Source organism: Heterocephalus glaber, unplaced genomic scaffold, assembly GCF_053883595.1.
Source record: "Heterocephalus glaber isolate CG9 unplaced genomic scaffold, H.glaber_assembly_v1.0 deba00000678, whole genome shotgun sequence".
NCBI lineage: Eukaryota > Metazoa > Chordata > Mammalia > Rodentia > Bathyergidae > Heterocephalus > Heterocephalus glaber.
Window position 1 is genome coordinate 2,947,058 of NW_028258157.1, and position 16,523 is coordinate 2,963,580.

The 16,523-nt window shown below is 49.3% G+C and overlaps 1 protein-coding gene across 6 annotated transcripts in view; it reads right to left on the reverse strand.

The window, feature by feature from the left end:
* Positions 1 to 16,523, reverse strand: part of Sema3d (semaphorin 3D) — a 161,823-nt gene that overhangs the window by 43,520 nt on the left and 101,780 nt on the right. For all 6 annotated transcript variants that reach the window (XM_004839776.4, XM_013070355.3, XM_004839774.3 and 3 more), the window contains 3 exons: positions 14,707 to 14,800; positions 12,264 to 12,389; positions 4,177 to 4,319 (listed from right to left, as the gene is read on the reverse strand). In XM_004839776.4, coding sequence (XP_004839833.1) covers positions 4,177 to 4,319; positions 12,264 to 12,389; positions 14,707 to 14,800 — 363 coding nt within the window. The remainder of the gene's footprint in view (positions 1 to 4,176; positions 4,320 to 12,263; positions 12,390 to 14,706; positions 14,801 to 16,523) is intronic.

Below are 16,523 nucleotides of genomic sequence, written 5' to 3' on the forward strand. Positions count from 1 at the left end.
CTTTGGAAAGGGAGCAGAATCCAAAGCAACGCCAGGCAGCCTGGGGGTGGGAGGGCCAGGCGGTGTGGGACGCAGGCACGGGCCTCTCCTCAGGTCAATTCACAGGGAAGCACACAGGGCGGCGAACACTGCAGACTAGACAGTGGCCCCTTGCAAAGCTAACAGACACCAGCCCTCCTGCCCGGGCCGTTCGGTGTGCCTGCCTCCTGTCTGCACCCCATCTCACCAGGCCGGCCTGCGCTAGTGCCTCCCGGCACGGACATCCATCCCACGGGTCCGGGCCCGCAGAGCTCCTCGAGGACTCTGGGAGCCAGTCAGGGCTGCGAGCCTCGCTCCAAGTGTGCAGAGATCACTAGGTGCACGGCCCACAGGAGAGCTACTGGCGAGGAAGCACCTGCCCCACGCAGGACGGCGCACAGATATAGTTTGCAAAGAGCTTCAGATGCAGGTTGTCACTGAGCAGTTTTGTCATGTGAGAAAAGTTCTAAATCAACTTACTTAATTCGTAGTATCTCCTTCATCCATATCTCATAAACAACATTTGCAATATTCAAAAAGTATACAAGATTCTCACCATGAATGGTTTCAAATGATTTTGCTATATCTAGGAATGAGCTCCATTCTCAGAGGCACAAATATTCTCAAAAATGAAGGCAACATAAGAATGGTAATTCAGCCTTTAAAGCCAATAGAATGTCATTTCTCCCCAGTAACCCTTGGCAACTCGCTGTCACTAACACCTGTGTCACACCAGGCCATGCCTCTCCCCTTGCTGCATCATGGTCAAGGGGAGCTGTGTGCAGTGTGCATGGCGTGTGGTGTGTATAGGGTGTGTGCGTGTGTGTGCAGTTTTCACCACTTAACTCACTGCAGCGTGACCAGGTGTTTACGTCTCTCGGAACACACTGTCAGAAGCTGAAAAGCAGGGGTCTAAGCCCTGCCTCCATACCTTCCTGAGTGTTGGTCACATCCCAATTCATGTGCTCTCATAAACAGTCATAATGAGAGGAGTGTCCTCCTCATTCCTGCCACTTTCTGAAACAGCTGTGGGCCCTTCTTTTCTGAGTTTCCTCAGTTGTGTTATTTATGGGTATCATGGTATTCTGAATCAATTCAAAATGTTTGCCTCTCATGGTCACTTTGACTTTGGGAAACACCCAGAGGTCACATGTGAGAGCCAGTGATGAGGTGGGACACACCATTATGGTTTATGAGCTGCCTTTCTGTCGGATGGCTCTCAGCAGCAGCGTCCACTGTATTTCTGATCACGCCTCATAATGACACTCAGGAAGAGGACTCCAGAGCTGCTTCAGAAAGCGGCAGGGCCAATGGGACAAGTACAGTCTCCTGGAAACCAGGGGAGGCACTTTGAGGGGGATTGATGACAATGTGTCTTTTACTGTAACAATTTTTAAAAACTTAAACATTCACTATATATTCTGATCATATAGTGTATATATCTACTACCCTCACTATACCAGGTTTCAGAGATAAAAGTACTGTGGCTTCTATCTCCACTAATTGTCCAGGGTAATACATTTTACACATGAGCTATTTTATACTGTTGCTGCTGTTGAGATAAGAATGAATTACGATCCTTTAGTCATTTTTGGTGTGATCTTTGCCTATCACTACAACCTCCTCCCAACCAATCACTATGATCTATTCAGCCTAATAATATCTTTGGTGGATTTACAAATACATATTTTTTCACAGATAACACAACCACTTTTTAGCTTAGTAACTGAAGAAGCAGAGAGCTCTTAAATTGTCAGCGTGTTTTCACTGAGCCTAAGTATTGAGCTCAAAATGGAAGCAAACGACACTGCACACAGGCACTGTGGGAAGAGGCGGGTACCAATGATATAAAGAACCCCATGTCAGGGAAAGAGCTTGGCAGACTCAGGAAAGCATGTGGGCTGCTCAGTCTCTAACGCGACCTCCTCTGTCTTCTTCAATATTTTCTTCTTACTGCCAAACTCGGCTGTTTTTCATAATCTAGATACGCATTCTATCATTATTTTTCAAAAACTGAAAACAATGTTATGATGAAATTGAGGGTAAAAAGAAAAGAAGCGAAAGGAATAGCTTCCAGTGACGTCAGAGGAGCCTTTGGGTATGAAAATAACACACAGACACAGCAGTGACGCTGAACTTTTCAAATCATGATTAAATGTGTTAGCATTTTGTAAGACCGACCTGTGTCTATATATATAAAGATTTCGTGTCAGATTAATGTTGTTATTGAGATCTCCACTTGGAAGTGTTCAGCTTTTGTAAAATTCAATGCTAAATTATTAAGTAAAATTGGGAAACATGGGCTGGATGTGCTATAATTAAGAAGCTGCAATGAAGGCAATTAAAATAAAATGGTATAAACCTTAGGCCATGGGGTCATGCTCTGACGAAGGTGCTCACTGAATGGAGGGATCCAGTGAACACACGAATGATTGAGGAGTCTCCATTTCTTATGCAAATTCCCCCGTCATACGTTCTTATTTGATCTCACAAATTATTCACTTTCTAACCAAGAAAAACAGCATGACCAGATCTTTCTGTGTGGTCTCAGGGTGTTTTTGGGCAGAGAGGACTCATTCACTACAGTTTTCTTTGCCCTTTCAGCTCTGAAGGAGTTTGCTCATAACTGAAAGAAAACCTTCTGTGTGATGCTCAGGGCCCAGTGATGCCTTCAATGCAGACATTTTTGAAAGATTCAACCACACTCTAAGCCTTTCCCCACCTTCAAGACTACACTTATGCTGGGATAAAGCGTAGTTTGATTATGGATGACTTGCTCTCTGCTGGGTCAGAATGCTCAGGAAATGAGCGACGGCGTGTGTGGGAGGCAGTGCACGTCCTTGCCGTGCAGGGCAGTGCCTGCGACCTGAGACACGCTCATGGGCCGAGACCCTTTCGGACTCCTTTGCCGTGGGCATAGGGATCCCCAGTGCTCTGACTGGCGGCTGTGCCACGCCAGCCTCCCGCCAGGAGAGGCTCTGGGGGAAACTGCTGCTCCCCTCAGACTGCAGGGAGGGTGCCTGGGACAGCACTTATGTGGGCGAGGGGGCAGGGGACATCACTGGCCAGGGCACCAGGCGAGGACATCTGGGCCTCTCTCACAGGGTGGCTGCGAAAGCCATGTTTGCATGAGCACCTGCAGTCTGTGTTCTGTCCAGGGAGGTGTTCAGGAGCCTGAGGCACAGGCAGAGAGAAGAGTGACAGGCTCGGAGGAAGAAAGGAAAGCTTGCCTGAGACCAGAGCAAGCTCCCGCTCCGTGTTCATTAGCTTCAGAGCTCTGGCCCCACGGCTGCGGTTAAGGGGCAGTGTCTGTCCACTTCGGAAAGGTGATTTCAGGGGGTCCGACTCAAACAAAGACATAACATCGCGGGATGCAAAGTGTGATTCCAGTGGCACTATTGTTCTTTAAAGCTCATGTTTGATCAAATAAGAGTCGGACACACAAAGGGGAAAGGGCTCACTGAGCTCCTGTATTTACCTATAATTTATGTAAAATGGCATTATTTAAAACTAATCGCAGTGCTTTTCAAAATAAATGTTTTGTGTTTTGGTGTATTTGCTCTTCTTCTTCATTTTCTCTCAGAACCCAATCTAGATTAGTGGTCTAGAAAATATTTAATATGGTAAAATATATGGCCATATTTTAAATTCATTTGGTCCTTGTAAAAATATAGAACTTCACGGGTGAGCTCTGTATTTTGATAAAAACACAGAATGTGACTTTGTTAGTGGTCAGGTTACTTAGTGATTACATTAAGTTCCTTCAGTTTTAAAATAGGATTATGTAAGACTGCATAAAAACTGTAGCTCCTGGCTCCGGACACTGCGGTGACCTCACTGCAGACAGAGGCGGCCAGCCGCTGTGTGGAAAGGAGTGAGCAGCCCAAGCGGCACATGGAGCCCCGTGCCAAGGCTGGAGGACAGACTGCCATGCTTGAAAATCACATTCTTTGTTTTCTCCTGTTACTCTTGGATCTCAAAAATTGCACATGTATGATAGTGTGAATCTATTTTACAAATTTGTAAATAAGGGCTGCTTTTCTTTCAACACTGCATGGTTGTTTCATGTACATAACACAAATATATATAGCACATAGTGTACATCCATCTATATTCACATGTATAGTGCCTAAAGTAAGATAAATAACGGTATCTTGCCTTACAAACTCTCCCGACTCTGGAGAGGATGGCCTTGTCAGAAGTGCTGCCTTCTTGAGATGATTCACGAAAGAAGAAATATATTTTGTCATCGTCTGGATTGTAGGTGTCTGGGATAGGGAAAGTTCCAATAAACTTTGCTCCTGTGAGAAAGGGAAAAACAATAGATTGAAACACCGAAGCAATCGGGCTGTGATGGTACCGATGTCTTTGGATGTAAACGATCAGAAGTAGATGAAGAGCTCGGTGCAGGAGACCGGAAGGGCAGAGACAGGAACACGAGGGCACTGACAAGCCCCTAGGGAATCTGGACCGTGGTGAGAAGGACTGCAGCACACTCACGACTGCCACGGCCTCACTGAGCCCGGCTGCTCAGCATTTATGACGAGGTACGCTGGGAACAGGCCGCTTAGGCCTCGCCACGTCACATAGACAGCATAGAGTGTGGCTCCCTGAACCAGCAAGGCCATGCTGTCCCTGGGAGACGTCATCTCTGGGCGACATCATCTCGTGGGGCCAGGGTTGGATACAGCGGATTGCATGGTGTGGGTGCCCAGTGTTGGCCAGAATGTCATGCAATTGCTCTACCTGAGTCTTTTCACATCTAGAATCATACCTTGTGGCCACAGGATCTGGCTATGTAGCCCAGGCTGGCCTTGTATTTGTGGTGATCCTCCTGCCTCAGCCTCCTTGTGGCCTTTTATAAAGAGCTTAGGGAAAGAAATACACATATATTCTAAAGTGTGACATATAAATGTTCTTTGCTGCATTTCATAAAGTTGCCCAAGGAGAAAATAAATGAAAACAAACAGGAGTGTGTGTCGTCTGCAATCTACTCTCTTTCTGGGTTTCTATCTTGTCTCTGCCACTTCCTGTAAATGTGAGCTCTGCAAACTGTTCATGCTCTCTAGGTCTCAGCTGCTGGACAGATACAGTGTGTTCCCCACGTCATGGCCCTGGCAGAATCCCTGAGACGGGAGCAGATGAGTTGGTCCACACCAGGCATCAGCATCTCAGGACTATCCGATGGGTGAGATTTATTGTTACGGTCATGACGGTGACACCTGTCCCTACCACTGTCTTCACCATAATCCCGGGGTGACAGAATCGAGCACATCCTGTGCCTCTGAGAACAACACGGTTATTAATGGAAAGGTAGCCATAATATATGAAAATAAAATAGACATTTTCAATGCAAAATCCCCTTGGCAAAGCATCAGTGACAAGTGTATTTGTCTGAGTCCTTGTTAAAGACCAACGTCTTGGTTTTATGTAGCTGTGGACTTGAACTTGGCTGGTTCGAGTCTCGAAGTGATCTCTCGGTTAAAGGGCCAGAGACAGAGATGGGGCTGCTGGGAATGAAGACAGCACCTCAGGGTGAAGGTGAGGGGCAGCAAGAGCCTCACAGTGCCAGGCCCAGAGTTTAGGAAGCAGACCCGGAAGACCAGAAGCTTCCGAAGGGAAAAGGCTGGTAGAAAGTGAAGCACTCAGCACTGCCCTGAGGCCCTGCGGGCTGTGACTGCGGGAGCCCGGGCTGCTGGAAGTCTCCCCAGGCACAGCGAGGACAGCTGTCCAGGAGCCCCGCAGACCAGCCCCCTGAGGGCCCTCAGACGGGTGGTCCAGGCCTCTCGCTCACCAGGCCCCAGAGGAAGGGAGAGGAGCAAAGTGTACAGGAGCCTTCTCTTCATTCTTTCCTGCTCCACTGCTTTCCAGGGTAAAATTGTGATGCACTCTGAACACCCCACATCCCAGCCGTGGATGGAGGTAGAAGACTACATCAAAAGCGCAGGCCTGTGATCCCAGCGCTTAGGAGCTGAGGCAGGAGGATCTCTGCAAGTTCGAAGGTGGCCTGGGCTGCATAGCAGGAGCTTGTCTCAGAAAACGAGGCCGCCGTTCCTCCTGTGGGAAGAGGGTGCAGCTGCCTCCTCAGCCATGGCCAAACTGCAGACGTGTGGACGCACTGGGAAAGTAGGGGACACAGAGGAAGCTACACTCCCGAGCAAGCAGAAGACAGAGAGAACGAAGTCATGCAGAAATTATAGAACCGTGATGGGTTTCCCTGATCTTGACAGACATGTGACCCAAGGTGGGCGTTAACACACGCAGGGTCATGGCTGTACCTCAGTGCGAGGCCGGCAGCAGTCACACAGCGTCCCGGGGACCCACATGGTGACTGCCACCGCTTGTCACTTCAGAAATGACACAGTGGTGTGATACTTGTAAGGTGGCTCCATATTTACCATGGGAGGGAGGGAGCCTTCCCTCTCCATGGTGTGAACGCAAAGGAGGGGCACCCCGGAAGCGCAGGACCTCGAGCTGATCCCACCGCACCTGACTGTACCTGGCTGCCCTGGGGCTCCCCCGGAAACGGGGCCCTCAGCAGAGTGTCACTCAAGGTCTAAAGGCTGCAGGAGAACCCCTTCCACCAGAAGAACTACCACCAGCTGACCCAGGAGCTTCGGGAAGCAGGAAGGCCTCGCTGTGACAGCGGCAGGGGCGTGGACAGTCTTCCCAGAGCCGCTTCCTTGAACTCCCAACTAACCCGGAACATCCAGCACACATGGCCTCCTGCTTCTCCAGTCACCACCCATTTTACTGAGCTGTTTCTCTGGGACGCTGGCTCTTTTACAAGTCTCTGGGAAAGCATGCTGCACATGGGGTAGCCAAATGTTTATTACATGAAGAAATCTAACTATGGAAAAAAGAGGATCACAGACTATTCTGTGACTTAAATTATAAGCATACTTATAAGTTAAAAATAAATACATGCTTCGAGGATACAGAGTATCTTTCTTGCAGATGACACTGGGTCTTGTCTCAGATCTCTGATCTGAGTAAACATTTTATGATAGAAACTCTTTCCTGACTGGCTGCCAGGATTGGGTAAAAATAGTTAGCATTTAATTAGTGCTTAGTTGTTGAGTCAGACAAACTAAAACTGTTCCAGTAGAGACCTGGGCTTCATTACGGCACAGTGTTCCGGTTTGGCAGCTGAAACTCAGCCAAGAGCGGTGGAGTCTGTGGTCACGCACGGCACAGATGCACTCACAGCCTGACACCCCGGGCCTCTGCCCGAGGGATGGTGCTTCCTCCTACAGCTCATGGGGTGCACACCCCTCTCCTCACTGCTGAGTTCCTCCTCAGAACTTCAGTTTCCTATTGCTTTAAAGAGAACTCACATCTTTATGTGGGAGAATCTACACACAACAGATCACCCCGACAGAAACTTCAAGTGCAAACTACCTCCATATGTTAAAAATAAAATTTGAAACAAAAGCCCTCATCTACCCAGAAAGAAAACAAAAACATATGCAAGTGAGACGTCATTGTTTGTTTTAATTTTCCAGGCAGTCCCACTCCTTAGTTTTACCCTACAATTCTAACAAAATGCCACTGTGTCCAGCAATCACCCTGACGCAGGTCACTATTCCCATCCCTTCACGCTGCCTAAGACAAGCTGGTGAAGAAGATCAGGAAGCCTTCCTCACTGGAGGCAGAGCTTTGAAGTGTTTAACCTTCTCAAGAGGGGCTAGAACCACAGGGCAGGGAGGGTCTGGACTGAATGAGCAGCACTGGGGCCCCCGAGTGGCTCCGTGGGCTGAGGAGGGCAGGGGTGGGCGATGCCCAGCGGTCCAGGAGGGACACAGAATCCAGAGCGGCCTGCTCGCACAGGGGGACTCAGGGTTCCCGGCGCCCCCAGAGGCCCAGGACTCAAATGCACTTCGAGGAGATTCCTTAGCATCACATTAAAGAAGCGTGATTCTTTAGAACCTACATCCTCAGTTAATGTGCTCAATGGTGTCTTTAGTTCACTTCATCTCAGTACATTTATAAGGGTTTAGTTGATCACAAGCAAATAATACCTAGGAATTAAAACTGAAAATGAAAGGATGAAAGCAAACTCTAAGGAGAGTACTTTACATATCTGACCAGAACTAGATGACACACTGCTCTAGTAGCACCTAAGAGGAAGGAATCCAGAGTCAGACATTAACATGCACACGCCCTGCACTTTTCTCACCCGGCAGCGGCCCATGGAACTGAAGGGCAGCTTCCACGTCTGCACGCTGCGTGGACAGTGGAGAGAGCTCTCCAGTGGGCTGTAGGCCTGGCTGCCGCACTGTGCCTATCAGGAGAGAGCACTTTAACTTCCTCCTACAGGAGGAAGCTCCTCACCAAGGGAAGTGCTCCCGACCCAGGAGCCCTTGGTGACATCCCCAGCCTACCTGGCCAGGGAGAGCCTGAAGTGTGGCCAGTGTGGAAGAGGAGCCCAGCTGCGAGAGTGTTCATCTTAATTAACCTAAGGGAGAAGCCACACAGGCCTGGTGTTGCCAGACTGGACAGGCAGCCATGGAGCAAGCACGCCCATCTATGAGCTCACAGTGGCGGGTCCACACCAAAGCAGAAACTCTGCTGTTCCCGCAGCTGCCGCCCAGAAGAACCCCCTCCGGGCGGGCTCTGAGGTCCTGAGCTCCCTCCGGGCTGCTCTCCTCTCGGAAGCAGGGGACGCTAAGGGCAGGCCAGGGCTGGAACCCAGGAGACTGGACGTCCCTGGCTCAGGGTCCACCATGTGGTGTAAAAGGAGATGGCATCCAGGACGCCGTCCACCCAAGATCAGTGCAATCCCTCTGCACTGTCCTCTCCTCTCCTCTCGGTCCAGAGCTAGTGGGGACCTGGGGCCTGAGCCGACTGTCCCTGGAAAGAGTCACTTCTCATTCTCACACAGGAGCAGCTCAGCCCCGGGCTCCCCTCCTTACAGGGCCTCTGACCCCATCTCTGGCCTCCTCCTGCACTCTTCCCCAGACTGCCAGCCTCCTCCTCCCCACACTGGCTGTTTCTCCCTGGTTGAACTTGGGCACCTTGCTTTCTCTGCCTCCTGGCCCTCAGCGGCCAGGGCTACTGCCCCTGTGGTGTGGCCCAATCTCCAGAGATGTGGGTCTGTGCAAATGCAGGTTCCGAGCAGGGCCATGCCATAGAGAGCAGACGGCCCTGGACTGCATCGTGCACTGGGGGACCCAGTGTCCAGAGCGGGATGGACACGCCCAGGTCCTGTATGTTCAGGCAGGGTGGCTGTGTGAGCTCTCCTGCAGCCTCGCAAGCGTGGTGAGCAAATAGCAATCCTCCCAAGGCTGTGGCAGTACCCAAGCAACATTTCACAGGGCCGTGGAGGGCCCAGGGTGGAGATTACATAAAGGAGATCTGGGGGAGCAGAGTTGGGAACGGGGCGGGCAGTGAGCGGGAGGAGGTAGAGGGCTCTGGGCGAAGGTGGCTGGAAGGAGCAAGGGCAGTGGATGTTCAGAAGGAAGCGGAGGCCTGGCTGGAGGCTGGAGATGAGATAAAGGATACGGAAGGAGGGACTGGGAGCTAAGCCCAAGGTAACTGGGTGGGGGGTCAAGAAAGCAGCATGTCCGGAAGCTGGCACAGAAGGGCAGGTCAGAATGGAAAAAAGATTTTAAAAGTTTAGACTCAGGGGTTTTAGGTTTCAGATCAAATTAAACCAAAGGGTCACTAAAGAACTCGTCAAATCCCACAGCTACACAATCAAAACTAAGATGTTGATATCTTTAGTCCTGTGCAGAACGTTCGCATCCCTGACTTACAAATAAATACATGTATTCAGGCACAGGGGGACTGGGATTAAAGACTCTACACTGGCGTGGGAAGCCCCGCAAGGACAGCTGAGCTCTCGGAACCCCCACATAAGCAGGGAGAAGGTGGGGACCTTACAGAGCCCCGAGCAACATCAGGCCTGCTACCAGCGCAGCTCCTCGGGTCTCCTGACTAACACTCCCGACCTGGCCCGGCTGACACTGCTCCTGCACTGGAGTCCGTGCTGGTATCAGCGTGAAGGTCAGAGTCCAAGAGCCCAGGAGGCTCTGACCCAGTCACATACCTGAGCCGTCGGGCTGTGCACACAGGAACTCGGGTGCCAATGAGATGGCTTTGCTCTTGGACTAAGCTAGGGATTCCAGAATAAATGGTGACGAAAAAACCTGGAGCTGTCCTGGGCCAAGTAAGCTCCTTGACCGCCCTGGCAGCTCTGAGAGAGCTCAGCTCTCTGCCGGAAGGGCCCCGAGCGAGTGTGTGTTCCTGTAGATGCTGGCCATTTGCCTGAAGACTTCTGTGACTCTTATCCCTTCCTCCTCCATGTCCTGTTTTCTGGGCTGCTGGTCCCGAACTCTGTCTGACGCCCTCAGAGCCCTCTGTTGGCCAACAGTGTGGTCTGTCTCGAGTGCTTGAGGCAGCATGGCCTCCTGGGCACCCATGGCCACAGCCTTTCTCTGTCCCTTCCTCATTGCCAGCTGACACACCAGGGGCTCCTCTCTGTCCTGTTCTCCTTACACTTCGTGCCCTGGTCACTTTACCTTTAAGAAAGCAAAGGTCGGGCTGGGGATGCAGCTCAGAGGCACAGCTCCTGCCTGGCAGGCGTGAGGTCCTGAGTTTGAGAGCTAAGGTCTGCCTCCAGAGTTAAGACTGAGCCCTGGTGGATCCAGACAGAGACAGCTCCTCGCCCCCCATCCCTACATTCAGCCCTCCTGTCTCTCTCTCTCTGGCCAGGGCAGGAGGTGCTCAGCACGAAGTGAGCAGGAGGGGAGTGTAAAATGGTCTAAGGCTTCCCACTTTGTGTTCTATTAGCACAACAATAAGAACAGCACCCCGGCAAAGAAGGCAAAGAATTGTCTCATTCATGTTTGTAAATTAATTGTTTTGGCAGTGCTGCAGACTTCTTTATGGACATGTCAGTATTAAGGAAAATACTCTTCAATAATCTTGAATACGCCTGCCTCTCAAGCGCAAGGTCCCGAGTTCGATCCCCAGTACCAAAATAAAAAAATCTTGAATAATCTCTTTAAAGAATAGCGACTTGATGATATTTGCATTCCCAAATTGAGAGACACACCCTTCTACTTCATGTGAAGTCATGGAACATCTCATTATCTAAACATTATTTACATAGGCACCAACTCCCCCCGTGATGAATGTAATCATCATGTATGGAAGACATGTACTAATAAAAATCCAGGAAAATATAAAGACCCAGAGATCTAATAAGCCTTCTAGAGGTGAACCCTGTGGAGTCACTCTCAAACCAAGAAGTTTCACGAAAGTTAACTTTGGGTCCATTTATTTTGTCAGAGTAGAGGCTCACATTGTTGTGTAAACAAATGGACCTGGAGGTTTTAATTAAAGAAATGTCTCAGAAAGTGTTTCTCTTTGTAAGGGTGTGAGGTGGAAAGGAAGCCTTGCATTCATTTCTGAATCAATTAAATAAATTTAAATCTGTGTTTCTTTGAAACCCAAAATACAATATGACCCCTAAATAAAATAGTAGTTAGGAACATCTGTGTCAGTAACAATATGCTTAGAATTTTGGAGGGATATGTCCTCATCCAACCATACATTTTACCAAAAAAAGTTATCATCGCACATATGTAATATCAAAAAATAATGAGGATAAATGCTAATTACTGGACAGGGTCAGCTCTGCTTTGCTCAGTATGTTGTATACATTAAAATTTCACACTGTACCCCCAAATGTGTACAATTGTCATATGCCAATTAAAATTAAAAGGAGCCATATTATATATCAGTCAAAAATAAAAATATATTCAAGGAAGGAGAGAGCATTACATTATTACCCGTTCCCGTTGAGCTCAAGGCAGTATTTGGCTGTGTCATTAAAACTCAGCCCGGAGGGGACAGATGGCAACCGGGAATCTGGGCTCGGAAACTAGCAAGGTGGACCCTGACCAGATTAGCGAACTTCTCTCAACTACAGACTGCCCGTCTTTATAAACTGTGAAATAACCACACACCTCACGTGTCACGTAAACGTTAAAGACATCTATTAGGTGCCTGGGACTCAGCAGGAGTTCAGAAATATCAGGGATCACCGCGCACAAAAGCTTCTAGGCTGTCTAACTTGATGCGGAATTGCTTCAGATGTGTCTTATAAGGCTGTGCTACACACACACACACACACACACACACACACCCCAGCGCAGCTGAGTGAATAGCAGTGCGCTTCTCCTCTACCTCTGCCGGAAAGTGACGTCCAAACTAGCGAAAGGGAGAATGGCACTCACCGTTGAGCCAGTAGTGCTCTGAAATGTCGGTCCGGATGTAGTGGTCCTGCGTGGGTCCCAGGGACCGCGTGAACGCAGGGTCTTTGCCCAGGAAGTCGGACGCCGTTCCCGAGTAGAGGTGCTCACCTGCGGGAGGACACGGGCTCAAGAGCGCAGCCGACACCGCTTCCATGCGCGAATCGACGCTGGGCGCCAGAATACGCTGTTCCATAAATTTCACTTTCAGATTTTGAAAAATACGCTTAGTTAAGAAAGGCAATTAACTGTGGCGAGCTGGTGCTAGATGCTGGAATATAAAAAGGCCAGGCTCTCAGGCAGGCGTGACCGCACACGCATCGGCTTCTCTCGGAATGAGCTCTTCCTCTCTCTGTCCTCCCCACAAACGATCAGAGAAATATCGCGAGTGGAAGTTCCCCTGGGCACCACAGAAATGTCAGACATGAAGTGGTGGAATGAGGAAGGGGTTGCCTGAGGAATGCTCGCTTAGCCCACACAGCCTTAGCCTGACTTGTCTTCCCCAAATGGGCCAGGAGGGAGCCTGCATCCGGAAGTCCTTCCTGGGACTGGGCGCTGTGCTCCGCGTGGCTGGTCCACAGCCGGCAGACAAAGCTGCTCCCTCCGTCAGTTATGCGCAGTGCACGTCTGGGTGCACAGGGAGAGTGGGGAGAGGAAGAGGAGAGACAGGAGGGAGGCAGGAAGGGAGAGAGGACCAGGCTGGGGCAGAGGGTGCACCCCAGGGCTGGCAGAGCCCGGGAGCAGAGCAGCGGGGACAGGAGAAACGTCCTGTTGAGGCTGAGACTTGCAGTCCACTACTTTGAGTTGCACTTAGTAAGAAAGGAAAAATAGCTGATCTCTCCAGAACATTTGCTTTCTTTAATGTTTGGACGTGAAAATAAAAATATTCTTCTATCATTAAAATTTAAATTTGTCTTCCATGAGAACTGATTGTTTGAGTCCTCTGATGATGTCGCTCTCGATCAGCTTTCACTGAACTCTCAGGAGCAATTCAATCTGAAAGTGACAGTCGGCAACTTCTAAAGGAAATACACCAGGTGGGAGACAGCAGCTGAGGAAAGTGGGTGTGGATACAGCGCTGCTTCCATCCCCTCAAGTGCTTCTCTAAAGCACTTTGGGTAAATATCAGTATTTTATGGGGAAGTAAAATTTTAAAATAGAACAACATCGCAAGATCATCACTTCAAAGCATCCTCAGGAAGTTTGGAAAGAATATAAAGAAGCAAACCATCATTTTGAAATATACAAAATCCCAAATATTCAAGTATGTCATCAGAAAAAAAAAGGTATGTTCCAAACTAAAATTTGTATCTACTACTCAACTTTTAAAACTGCCTTCTTTGTCCCTAAAATGACTTTGGGATTCCTCAGCGTGTCCCTGAGGCCCTCAACCTATTGTCTCTTTATGAAGAACGTGTCAACGCCACTTGACAGATGGGACTCACAGATCCTATTTGGTTTACTGAGAAAGAGAGAACATGAGCTGTATAATTTTCAAAACACACACGGGCTTTCACTTCAAAGCAGATTACTGCTCTGGCTGAGTGAACATCACAATGGCGCAGCAGTTCACTGTGAGCGCCTATTCAAACATCTGATAGACAAGTTACTAAAGGACAGTGAAGTCAGGAGCCAGAGACAAAAGGGTCCTTGGAGGCCTGCGGCCCAGGGCTCTGCCCACATTCCTGGAGACGCTCAGACCACACAGTGCCTCACCTCCTCCGCTCTGCACGCTTCTCTTACTGGAATTTAAGGCATGCACAAGGGACTTCTTTTGAAAGAGAGAACAGAAGCAACATGGGAATAGAGCTTTGGCAATGGGAACAAGAGCCAGAGGAAGAGGGAGGGACAGGAGGGTAGAGGATCGAAAGGGAACTGAGATGGAGGTGTCCAGGTCCCAACTCCCCATGACGAATGGAAAGGACGTAAAGGTACTGCAAACACGTAGTAATGGAAAACAAATACAGTTTTGAAACAGATGTGTTTCAAGTGTGAGGAGACTGCACGTGCCAGCAGAAGCTTCACATACCCCTGGTACGGCAGTGAGGTTGGGGGAGACAGACCACAGCACACCTGTGCTCTCCGGCCTCCTTCACCTTGTTTACTATTTACTTATAGAATCGCCATATTTAACATTCACAGTGAGCCAAATATAAGGACACCCCGCTACGCTAGCTATCTAAGTGTACTATTATAAGATGAGTAATTTGCATGAAAAAGAATCCCAGCAGGACTCAGGCAGCAGGGCTGCAGACAGGAAGCTGGGCTGGGCTCACTGAGGAGGGCTCCATACACAGAGCCCTGGGTGATGGTCCTGGCACCATGGGGCTGTGACAGAGTCCCCCAAAGGTATCTCTGGCTCCACAGGAAACTGGACGCACACCTTCCCAGAGTCAGCTAACAGCAGACGGTTCGTCCTCGGTCTTACCTGTCATCACAGACGCAAAAGCCTGCTGAGGGTCAAAGGGGCACTTCAGCCTACCCGACTCCAGGTTATGGGTGTCCAGTTTGAACGCTACTTCCTGTCAGGAAAACAGGAACACAGGGAGATGGTCAGGATTATCACCATCTGCAAGAACACGGACGACAGAGACTGAACCGCTCAGGGGATTCAGGGGAACCTAACTGAGCTCGTGGCACGAGCTTAGGCCTCAGCTCAGCTCTTCCACTGCCCTGGGTCTGGGTAATGGGCCAGGCCTGTCATCATGTCCAAGTTCCACCACGCACACTCGTCTTCCAAGCTGAGGACCTGAGTTACTGAGCCCAACAGAACCAACTCCCTCTGCTAAGGAATACATTTATTATAAAATTTATGCTTTCAGGAAAATGATTATGATTTGTATAACTAAACATTTGCAACTACACCAGACCACTTCAACCCCAAGGCTTTGTTTTTATCATAACAACATGAAAGTGCTCTAAGTCAGGCAGTTAATCCCCAGAGCTGTGGATATATGTGGGCAATAAAAGCATTCTTTTGTAGCAGTTTCACTATAATGAAAATACTGTACACATGAAAGCCGCATAGTTATTTTGGCTGAAACATCTATTTTTATAATAGTGGCCACAGACAGAATGACATTGGCAGACTTTTAATATTAAAATTAACATCTTCAGTTGAACTTTCCAAGAAAAATACAAATGTATAATGAATGCAGCCCCAGGAGCCCAAGTGTTTTGTAACAACGATGACACCACCATCCAGCCAAGAGGCAGCTGGCTTACCATGCACGTTCAGAGAAAGTCAGCATTTCGGAATTCTCTCTAGATGGTCAAGTAGCTGCACTGTCCTAACAGCACACACATCTCACGAGAAAGAACCATTCCATGCTGCTTACACAGGAAGCAGGCAAGGAGCCCAAGTTGCAGAGGTCTGTTACATCGTGGTGTCACCTAAGATCTTTCTCCACTCCTATCGCCTCTCTAAAAAGCAGCGAGCAATTTAAATGGCTGGGTTAAGGAGTGGTAGTCCTTAGTTTCAAATGCACACTGTAGCACTAGGAATAATGTCAGCCGGTTGGGTGCTGGAAGGCACTACCTCAGATGCAGTGACTAGGCACCTCATCTCTGCATGCTCACCTGAGCCTCCCGATGTAGCTGTCTTGAGAATCCCAGCCCTGCACATGTGACCTTGGGAAGAGAAAGGCTCCATACCTGGATCAGTGCTAGTAATCGGGGCTAGTGACCCACGCTGGGAAAGGCAAATTGGGAGGCTAAGCTCAGGCTGTCCCCAATTTAATGCTCTTAGCTAATTTGGTCTCAGAATTTCAAACGCATAGATTTAAAAATCAACTTAGAGACTCCATGTGACCATGTGACAGGATTGAATCCAGTTCCTTGGTTTGAACAGCTCAGGAAAGTGATGCAGAGCCTCAGGATGGGCAGGGGGGAGAGAGAGAGAGCAGTGGTTGGAACAGCTTTCCAATGCAGCCAGGAAGAGAGGTGCTGAGAAAACATCTGCAGACGGTGGATCCGAAGTATATTTGTGTGTCGCTAAGGGCACATTATTTTCCACGGGTCAAACAGAGCCGTGGACTGTAAGGTCTACCAGGGGACGCTACAGAGTGAAAAGTGAATTGCATCTGGCACCTCAGAAAGTATACTGCACAGCGAGACAGTGTCTGCGAGGGTGTCACAGGGCACGCAAGGAGAGGCCTCAGACGGACTCATCCACTGTGCACTTTTGTTTCTAACTTCTCAGGAGAAGCCCATGATCTTGGTGTCTGCGGGCCATGGGCACACAGT